This window comes from Rhincodon typus, chromosome 45 (assembly GCF_021869965.1).
Source record: "Rhincodon typus isolate 14 chromosome 45, sRhiTyp1.1, whole genome shotgun sequence".
NCBI classification, from domain to species: domain Eukaryota; kingdom Metazoa; phylum Chordata; class Chondrichthyes; order Orectolobiformes; family Rhincodontidae; genus Rhincodon; species Rhincodon typus.
In genome coordinates, this window is record NC_063376.1 from 337,397 (window position 1) to 348,707 (window position 11,311).

General features: G+C 45.4%; 1 protein-coding gene across 1 annotated transcript in view; it reads right to left on the reverse strand.

Annotated features, from left to right (window-relative positions):
• LOC109917782 (polyunsaturated fatty acid lipoxygenase ALOX15B-like) overlaps positions 1-11,311 on the reverse strand; it is a 53,321-nt gene that overhangs the window by 17,609 nt on the left and 24,401 nt on the right. The window contains exons 3-4 of the mRNA XM_048620009.1: positions 10,863-10,985; positions 5,304-5,407 (exon numbers count right to left, since the gene is read on the reverse strand). Of these exons, the coding sequence (XP_048475966.1) occupies positions 5,304-5,407; positions 10,863-10,985 (227 nt within the window). The remainder of the gene's footprint in view (positions 1-5,303; positions 5,408-10,862; positions 10,986-11,311) is intronic.

An 11,311-nucleotide genomic window follows, 5' to 3' on the forward strand; every position in this document is an offset into this window, starting at 1 on the left:
CCCCCCCCCCCCCCCCGACTAACTGTCCAACATTCCCCCCCACCGACTAACTGCCCAACCTTCCCTCCCACTAACTGCCTAACCCCCGGCCTACAACACCTTGACCATATCCCCAACCCCGACATGTCACCCCCACCCACCTGTAAACTGTAGGTGAGCTGCTTTTTTGGGTTACTGCTGCTTGGGCTGAGCCAGCACAGATTAGCTGGGCCGAACAACCTGCTCCTGCTCAATTCTATACATAGCCACCTGTGAGAAGGAAGCCACTTTCCTTTGGAAAGTACAACCCTCAATCCATATCCTTCTGAACCAGAGCTGGGAGCTGCTGCTTTGGAAGCAAAGGTGATGTGTATAAGTAGTGGGCCAACTTAAGAAGGCTCAGCCTTCGGGACACAAGGCAGTTTGTACTCTCCTGTAACAATCAAAGTGTTTCCTGCATTGCAAGTGACTTGTACGAAGGGTAAGGCACTTAAAGCCACAAGGAAACGCAGGGTGAAAAAGCAGAGAAGATGCAATAAGTTAAAAAGCTGCATTCAGATTGAACCAAGCTGTGGTTTTACAGAGTTACTGAAGGGGGCCTACTCTGCATGAATGAAATAGATAGCCAACTGCCAAACTTCCTAAATGCAGTCCGGGTTTGCTCACATCCATGAACCCTGGCCTCCAGCAGAAGGCATTTGTGAATACAGCCATCCCTGTGATTGACAGGTCAGGGGAGCAGAAGCTTGTGCTTTCAGCAAATATAACTGGCTCCTTACCAAGTTCTGGGTTTAACATGCTGACACAGGTACACCAGTTAACTCTGCATTTGGGACAACATACCTATTTGAAATGCAGCTCGAGTTACAAACACCTCCCAATATAAATGTAAAGAGTTTTCAGATGAAACTTGTTATTTGCTTCAGGCAGCATTATCTCTTTAGAAAACCGAGTCACAGTTCTGCCTGCATGTCTCTGTTCTGAGTCAATTGATGTTGACCAAGATACCTATTCAGACGCTCCAACTACCATTGGGAGGGACAGGAAATACCTAAAGATAGGACTCCAGAGATAATCAAATAGAAGGATTAAAATCAGAAAGATATTGGTAACTTGCACAGGGTGTCTGTTGTAAAATACAGCAGCAAGCTGAACTGCACAAAAGTACAGAGGAAATCTACAAGGGGCAAGGAATGTATACAGGTGAAGGGAGTAGACAAAACTCGGCACTTGCAATACAGTAATGGAAAATGCAAGGTTATGCGGTTTGGCAGGAAGAATAGAGGAGCTGAATATTATTTAAATGGAGAAAGGCTGCAGAAAGCTGCAGAACAGAGGGATTCAGGAGTCTGTGTCCATGATTCGCAACAAAGCCAGCATCCAAGTTCAGCAGGTAATAGGGAAGGTAAATGGAACAAAAACAGAAGTTGCTGGAAAAGCTCAGCAGGTCTGGCAGCATCTGCGAAGGAGAAAACAGAGTTAACATTTCTGGTCTGGTGACCCTTCCTCAGAGGAATGTTGGCTTTATTTCAAATAGAATGGAGTATAAAAACAGGGAGGTTTTGCTAAAGCCATACAAGGCACTTATTAGACCACACCTAGAATTTCCCTGGGGAATTGAGTTGAAGAGCCACGAGGTTATGCTGCAGCTCTGTAAAACCCTGGTTAGACCACACTTGGAATAGTGTGTTCAGTTCTGGTCGCCTCTTATAGGAAGAATGTGGAAACTTTAGAGAGGGTGCAGAGGAGATTTACCAGGATGCTGCCTGGACTGGAGGGCAGGTCTTATGAGGAAAGGTTGAGGGAGCTAGGGCTATTTTCATTGGAGCGAAGAAGGGTGAGAGGTGACTTGATAGAGGTGTACAAGATGATGAGAGGCATGGATAGAGTGTATAGCCAGAGACTTTTTCCCAGGGTGGAAATGACTATTATGAGGGGGCATAATTTTAAGGTGATTGGAGGAAGGTATGGGGGAGATGTCAGAGGTAGGTTCTTCACACAGAGAGAGATGGGCGTGTGGAATGCGCTGCCAGCAGTGGTAGTGGAGTCAGATACTTTAGAGACTTTTAAGTGACTCTTGGATAGGCACATGGATGATAGTAAAATGTAGGGTATGCAGGGTAGATTAATCTTAGTAGGATAATAGGTCGGCACAACACTGTGGGCCAAAGGGCCTGTACTCTGCTGTACTGATTTATTTTCTATGTTCTATACTGTGAATAGATTTGAGCCCCTTATCTGAGGAAAGGTAGACTGGCATTGGAGGCAGTACAGAGAAGGTGGTACTTGGTACGGAGGGACTATCTTGTGGAGGAGAGGTTAAGTAGATCGGGCCTGTACTTATTGGAGGTTAGAAGAGTGGGAGGCAATGCTATTGAAACAGACAAGATTCTCAGGTACTTGACAGGGAGAGATGTGGGGAGGTTACTTCCCTTTGTGGGAGAGCCTAGCTCCAGCGAGTATAATCTCAGAATAAAGGGTCACTCATTTAAGACTGAGATGAGGAGGAATTTCCTCCAGAGGCTGTAGAGTTGTTTAACAGCACAGAAGGAGTCCATTAGGCCCATTTGGTTTATAGTGACTCTCCACAGTGTAATCCAATCAGTACCACTCACCTTGTATGTTTAACCCATTCAAAGTGAAGCTCCAATTTCCTTCTGAGATCATTAATTGACCCTGCTCCCAGCTCATTACCATTTGCTGCATAAAATGGTTCCTGCTCATGTTCCCCCTGCACCTCCTGCCACAAATCTTAAATCATTCCCTTTGTCTTTGCCCCTGCAGCTAACAGGCAGAGTTCTTTACACAGAGAGTGGTGGGTGTGTGGAATGCGCTGCCAGCAGTGGTGGTGGAGTCACATACGTTAGGGACATTTAAACAACTCTTGGATAGGCACATAGAGGATGGTAAAATGCAGGATATGCAGGGTAGTTTGATCTTAGAGTAGGATAATAGGTCAGCACAGCATCGTGGGCTGAAGGGCCTGTACTGTGCTGTACTGTTCTATGTTCTATGTTCTACTCTTGTTGACTGGATCTAAACTATTAAAATGGTTGACAAAATCTTCATCAAATCTCATCTCAAGCTCTAACAGCTCCAGCTTTTGCAAACTAACCTTGTTAGTGACAGTCTCCCTTCCCCACTGGAACCATTCCAGTAAATCCCCTCTAGGTTCTCACAAGGCCCCTCACACCTTACCACAGTGTGGGTGACCTGCACTGGGCACAAAGCTAGGGCTACAGTCTACCCACAGAGGTTCAGCATTAACCTTCCTGCTTCTGTACTCAATCTGTCTACTCATCAAAGCTGAGCTTTGCTAATCGCTCTCAATGTGTTCTGTCACATTGAAGGATCAATGGACTCCCAGGTTCCTCTGACTCTGCACATTCTTTAAAACTTGGCTGTCAAATATACATTGCCACACTCCATTCCATTTTACAGATGTATACCTTATACCTGCCATTGAACTCCAAATGCCACCTGTCTGCTCACTCTGTTACTGTATCCCTGTTCTGTTTTAGACCATTCATATTGCTCTCAGTGCTTACCATTCCATCCAATGCCCAAGCACTCAGGTCCACTCTGAAAAATATTGACCGTGTCTTTTTCTTTTGTTCTTGAGCCATTTCATTTATTCCACCAGCCTCAATTTTACCAAGCAGACCTCTCTGTGGTAACCTGTCAAAGACTTTCTTGAAGTCCCTAAAAACAGCGTCTACCACATTCCCTTCATCAGGCTTCTCTGTTATTTCATCAAAGAAATTCAGTTACATCAGCAGGTGCCTTTTACAGAGCAGTGCTCACTCTACATCATTAACTCAGACTAGATCATCTATTTCAAAGCCTTACCCACCGCTGATGTTAGACTCATCAGCCTGTGGTTGCAAAGACTGCTTGATGAATTCCCTTCAATGGCTGTGTTTATGGACTATGCCACCATGAGGCACAGAGATGAGTCAGGATGCAGGGAGACAGGCTATGGCAGTGCAATATTATTGCTGAGTGAGTGAGCTGCAGCTGCCAGTCACAGAGATGGCACTGCCCAGACCAGATCAAACTGCCGATTTGGCAACAGGGCTCATGGTGGAGTGGGTGGAATGAAGATGGACTCCCTTTTTATTCTTAAACTATTCAATATGACACCAGATTGTGGCGGCAGTTGAAGCTCTTCGATGTATTTTACCGTGTTGTTCTTTGTTGAGTACAAGAGACAATAAATCATCCTTCATTCAAATTGGTCTTCAGAACGAGAAGAGGTTTTGTTTGAATGCTTTAAATCAAGGAGGCTGTGCAAAGAGATGGCTGCAGTTTTGAAATGTATGTATAGTGGAGCTCAGTGTGAGCTATGTACAATGTTGTTTTCTCCTGAGACCAGAAGCAGACACTGCAGAGTCTGTGGGCTCTGAACTAATGGAAAACTGCTTAACAACAAGATTCTGATTGGCTCCTGACCAGGTGACCATGGCTGGTGTGGGCCCAGTGCAGCAGAGAATGTAAAGTCTGCGGAGGGAAAGTGGCAAACATCTTTCTCTCATTCCCTCTCTCCTGTGCGGAGGTACCAGACAGTCTCCTCTAATAGCTTGCTCCCTTCCATTCTCATGTATCTCTGCAATTCCTTGTTGAAGGTGAAATAAACTGTCTCCAAAGATGGTGAAAGTATGGACTCTCAACCAGAAAATGAACGACAGCATCAGTAAGCAAACAACTTCATCTCATTGGCAAAGGGCATAAAAGGAATTAGAAAAGAAAGAAAGCAGCTGAGCAAAGCCCAGACTGGTGCTATTGCACTGTCTTTCCCCAATTGTTTTCCTATCCACCCTTAATATCCGTATCTTATCTGTCTTTGTCTGTCTGTTTGTGTGAGAAATGGGGAATTGAAGGAGGGTTAGAGTTTAAATTGTGCAGTTATAAGTGAGCAATTCATTTTTACCAATTGCCATTAGTCAAAAATAATTTGTTTGCAATATACAGTTATTTCCTTCTCAATTACAATTGTTTTAACCCATGTTCGAGAGCCAGGAAAATAGGTGAATAGTTTAACTAAACCTTTTCAACTCAGTGACAGCTCAGGAAAGAGTGGGGCTCAATTTCCAGTGCCAGGGAGTCAAGATGAATTAAATACTCAACGGGGAGTTTCAGTTCTCAGAACTGCGCTCAGTGTAAGGACACACAATCCTGCAGTGAGGAGTGAGCAGCAGCACCATCATATGTCAAACCCTGAGTCGGGCAGTAACCTGTTTGTCTTCAGGAGTGAGAGAGCCTTTCAGAAACCTTATTGTTTATCCAAAAATGCCAGAGAAACACCGGGCACTGTTCAGAATTACCTGCAACTGGAACCTTGCAGAAGTCCAGACATTTACGGAATTCACCCACATTAGTCCAGACATTCTTAAGCAGCTTCAGTGGGTTCAGACCAAGCTCGAGAAAGCTGAGTTAACAAAGACATTTTATAATTAATCACCATGAGCACTGAAAAAGTTCACTCTTCCACTTAGAGATAGCAAGCCCTGCAGATGCTGGAATCAGACAGCACATTTCTGAAGAAGGGTCCTGACCCGAAACATCAGCTTTCCTGCTCCTCTAATGCTGCCTGACCTGCTGTGTTCCTCCAGCCCCGCGCTGTATCGACTCTGACTCCAGCATCTGCAGTTCTTGCTGTCTCCGTTGGAATCAGCTTTCTGGTTGAGCTCGAGCTGGTTTAGTGCTGGTGCCAGGTTTGTGCCACTTCCTTAAAACCAACAACGCCCCCACACAGCCCGGCCCCTCAGCCTGCAGCCGGAGAGCAGCCACAAAGTGATATTAATGCGCAGGATCCACCGGGCACTGCCGCACTGTTTCTGACATCTGGCAGTGCACCCTCTCTGATGGGTTTGTTCAGAAATGGGAGGGCGTCACCCACATAGACCTTAGAAAGTTGGTTTGGTTCCTCCTGGGTGTCAGTGCGACTAAGGATATGACAACCAGGTGTGGCATTGGAAGTTTTTAAAATCTGCTTCAGATGCTCTGACATTTGCCTCCACTAGGGTGGGGGTGGGGATGGAGTGGGGTGGGGGGTCGGGGTGGGGTGGTCGGGCAGAAGGGTCCACAATAAGGCTGTTATGCTGCACCCTTCACACAAGGTTAAGGTCTGGGGGCAGGACCCACAGTGGCCAGGCCTCTGGGTGGTGGAGTCGGATGTCGTCAGTAACCCCCTCGCGGCTCTTCATTGTGAGGGTCTCAGGCAGATGAAAGATCCCCCAGAGGGGTGGGGGCATGGGGAGGTGGGATGGAGGGGGAGAACGTCCTGGGAATGTAGAATTGAGGTTAATATCAGATCAGCACACTGTCTTATTGAACAGCAGAGCAGGATCAAAGGGCCGAGTGGCCTATTCTTGTCCCTGTGTTCCCATTGGCTCTGGCCATTTCCATCCACCTCCCCCCAAAATGACATGGGGAGCATTGGAAAAGAATTCAGAAGCTAAACAGAAACCTAACATTCTAACAGTATTTCGCACAGTCCTCTGCAAACACCAATCCTTATTTTTCTGCTGTGTGGCCCCTTTGACATTGTGTGAGCACCATGACCTCAGCAGATGTAGAGGCAGCTAATCTAATGCAGCATGGACGCTGACATTCTCTTGGCCATAGACATGACATTCAGGAACCTGCACTGAAGTCAGGAGAGCTGTCTCCATGGGCATAACTTTATTTTCACCCAAACACTACCACCATTACCATCCCCAACCATATGCCATCCCATCGGCAGGACAGGTCCAGCAGAGATGGCAGCATAGTGATGTACAGTCAGAAGGGAGTACCCCTGGGGATAATAGAACAAAGAACAGTACAGCACAGGAACAGGCCCTTCAGCCCACCGAGACTGCACTAGCACATAATGAGTTTCTAAACTGCAGAACAGTCAGTCTTACTTCTGTGGTGGGCAAGTTATTGGAGAGGATTCTGAGAGATAGTATTTATGATTATTTGGAAAAGCACAGTTTGATTAGAAATAGTCGGCATGGCTTTGTGAGGGACAGGTCATGCTTCACAAGCCTTATCGAATTCTTTGAGGATGTGACAAAACACATTGATGAAGGTAGAGCAGTGGATGTGGTGTATACGGATTTTAGCAAGGCATTCAATAAGGTTCCCCATGGTAGGCTCATTCAGAAAGTAAGGAGGCATGGGATTCAGGGAAATTTGGCTGTCTGGATACAGAATTGGCTGTCCAGTAGAAGACAGAGGGTGATAGTAGATGGAAAGTATTCAGCCTGGAGTTCGGTGACCAGTGGTGATCCGCAGGGATCTGTTCTGGGGCCTCTGCTCTTTGTGATCTTTATAAATGACTTGGATGAGGAAGTGGAAGAGTGGGTTAGTAAGTTTGCCGATGACACGAAGGTTGGTAGAGTTGTGGATAGTGTGGAGGGTTGTTGTAGGTTGCAACAGGACATTGACAGGATGCAGAGCTGGGCAAAGAAGTGGCTGATGGAATTCAACCCAGAAAAGTGTGAAGTGATTCATTTTGAAAGGTGAATTTGAATGCAGAATACAGGGTTAATGGCAGGATTCTTGGCAGTGTGGAGGAACAGAGGGATCTTGGGGTCCATGTCCATAGATTCCTCAAAGTTGCCATCCATGTTGATAGGGTTGTTAAGAAGGCATATGGTGTGTTGGTTTTCATTGGCAGGGGAATTGAGTTTAAGAGCCATGAGGTTATGCTGCAGCTCTATAAAACCCTGGTTAGACCACACTTGGAATAGTGTGTTCAGTTCTGGTCGCCTCTTATAGGAAGGATGTGGAAGCTTTAGAGAGGGTGCAGAGGAGATTTACCAGGATGCTGCCTGGACTGAAGGGAAGATCTTATGAGGAAAGGTTGAGGGAGCTGGGGCTTTTCTCATTGGAGCGAAGAAGAATGAGAGGTGACTTGACAGAGGTGTACAAGATGATGAGGGGCATAGATAGCGTGGATAGCCAGAGACTTTTTCCCAGGGCGGAAATGACTATTACAAGGGGGCATAATTTTAAGGTGATTGGAGGAAGTTATAGGGGGAGATGTCAGAGGTAGGTTCTTCACACAGAGAGTGGTGGGTGCGTGGAATGCACTGCCAGTGATGGTAGTGGAGTCAGATACATTAGGGACATTCAAGTGACTCTTGGATAGGCACATGGATGATAGTAAAATGTAGGGTATGCAGGGTAGTTTGATCTTAGAGTAGAATAATAGGTCGGCACAACATTGTGGGCCGAAGGGCCTGTACTGTGCTGTGCTGTTCTATGTTGTATGTTCTAAACTGAAAATGTTTGTCCACATCCCTCTATTCCCTGCCTAGTCATGTATCTGTCAAGATGCCTCTTAAACGTTGCTATTGTATCTGCCTCCACCACCTCCTCTGGCAGCATGTTCCAGACACTTACCACCTTCTGTGTAAAATAAAAACCTGCCTCTTACATTCTCCTTTAAACTTACCCCCTTTTACCTTAAACTTATATCAATCAGTAATTGACATTTCTACCCTGGGGAAAAGCCTCTGACTATCCATTCTATCCATCCCTCTCATAATTTTGTAAACCTCTCTCAGGTCACCCTTCAGCCTCCAATGTTCAAGTGAAAACAAACCAAGTTTGTCTAATCACTCCTCATAGCTGATACACTCCAAACCAGGCAACATCCTGATAAATTATTTCTGCACCCTTTCTAAAGCCTCCAAGTCCTTCTGGTACTGTGGCAACCAGAACTATGCACAATATTCCAAGTGTGGCCTCACTAAAGTTCTATAGAGGAGCAACATAGCAACTCTATGCCCTGACTGAGGAAGGTAAGCATGCCATATGCCTTCTTGACCACCGTATCCACTTGTGTTGCCACTTTCAGGGAACTGTGGACCTGTACGCCTACATTCCTCTGTATGTTGATGCTACTAAGGGTTCTACCATTTACTGTATAGTTTCCAAAGTGCATCACCTCACTTTTGTCTAGTGTAAATTCCATCTGCCATTTCTCCGCCCAAGTCTCCAGCCTATTTATACCCTGCTGTATCCTCTGGCAATACTCCTCACTATCTGCAGCTCCCTCAATCTTTGTGTCGTCTGCAAACTTACAAATCAGGCCACCCACATTTTCTCCCAAACATTCATATACATTACAAACAACAGGGGTGGCAGCACTGATCCCTGTGGAACGCCACTGGTCACAGTAAAACGCCCTTTCACCTCTACTCTCTGCCTTCTATGACAAAGCCAGTTCTATATCCATCTGACCAGCTCACCACAGATCCCATTTGATTTTAGCTTCTACATCAGCCTGCAATGAGAGACCTTGTCAAAGGCCATTGTAAAGTCCACTTAGACAACATTCACTGTCCAGGCTCATCAATCATCTTTGTCACTTCCTCGAAAAACTCAATCAAGTTTGTGAGGCACAACCTACCCTGAACAAAGCCATGCTGCCTATTACTAATAAATCCGTATTTTTCCAAATGTGAATGAATCCAGTTCCTAAGAATCTTCTCCAACAATTCCCCATATCACTATGTAAGGCTCACCAGCCACAATATCCTCGACACCAGAGCAGACTCCAGTTAGTTTAACATCTGTCATCAGGAGAATACTCAATTCCTTTTATCAAGGAGAGCTTACAGCAGAGCACTTAACACAATCAGGCAGAGTTAGTATGGTTTTGTAAAAGGGAAATCATGATTCTATTATTAGTGAGACCTTTAGAGGAAATGAGTAATGTGGTTGATGGGGAGCTTCCATAAGGCTTTTAACAAGGTGCTACACCAAAGGCTACTTTACAAAATAGTAGCTCCTGGTGTAGGGTGCAATGTATTAGCATTGATAGCTAACAGATTAGCTAACAGAAAACAGAGTATATGGATAGAGGAGTGGTTACCTAATAAATGGGGCATTTTTAGGTTGAGTGCCACAGGGATCAGAGCTGGGCAGATTATTTACAATCTGCACCCATCACCCGGGTGTGGGGGCCAAAAGCATGGCAGCTAAACTTACTGACAATGCAAAGACAAATGTTCACAGTAAATATGCAAAAGGATATCAGCAGCAGGGTGAGGGGGGTGTCACTTTGGCAGATGGAGTATAATGTGGGAACATGTGAACTTGACCGCTTTGGCTGGGAAAATAAGCAGATGATTTAAATGGAGACAGATTGCAGAACTCCTAGGTCCAGAAGGATCTGGTCTTGCTGCACGAACCGTAGCAGGTCAGTGTGCAGGTACAGCAAATCATTAGGAAGGTTAACATTGGAGGTGGTTCAGAGGAGGTTTGCTGGATTGATACCTGGAAGGAGCAGGTTTTCTTGTGAGGAAAGGGTTGGACAGACTGGGCTTGTATTCACTGGAGTTTAGAGAGTAAAGAGTGAGGTGATGGATGGATGTTGGAAGGATGTCTCCTCTTTGTCCAGCACTGGGAGGGAGGGGAGGGTTGGAGAATGTTTTAAAATTAGTGGTTGTCCTTTTTGGACGGAGTTTAAGAGAAATGATTTTGATAGGGTTGTGCAACTTTTGGAACTCTCTTCCCCAGAATGTGGTGGAGGTGGGGCAAGGGGGTGTGGTGTCATTGGATATTTTTAAGATGGAGCTGGATCAATTCTCATCAGGTGGGAAAATGCAGGGTCACTGGCGGGTGGGTTTAGATGCGAATGTGGAATTCAAACCAGAAACAGATCAGCCCTGTGAGTGCATCTAATTCAAGTGTTTGTAACTGGCGGAGAGATTTCCAGAGAGATTCTCATTTTCAACGACAGAGGATCCCAACACTTGGTGTAAAAGAGAAGGCTGAAGCGTTTGAAACTATTCAGCCAGAAATACTGAGTGGATGTTCCATTGCTCATTCATGAACAATACATTTTATACAGTGTAAATTTTTGACATTTAGTGAATACTTACGCAGGATCAAGGTTAAAAGCAACGTGCACTTTTCGGTCCAAAGTAAATTGTGCATCTTTGGGCAAGTCACTGCTACTTTTTCCCTTAATGCACTTGGGGATTCCTGGTGCATAGGTGCTCCACCTGAAAGACAATTTTTATTAGGCAATGTAAACATTCAAATATCCAATCAACATATTTACTTCAACATTACAATTTATTATCGAGAGACACGGGGAAGAGAATGGGACAGCTTTCAGAGATTACAGAAAAACACTTATAAGGTACAGCATGGTGTTAGATACAGAGTAAAGTTCCCTCTACACTGTCCCCCATCAAACACTCCCAGGGACAGGGACAGCATGGGTTTAGATACAGATTAAAGCTCCCTCTACACTGTCCCCCCCACCATTAAACACTCCCAGGGACAGGGACAGCATGGGTTTAGATACAGATTAAAGCTCCCTCTA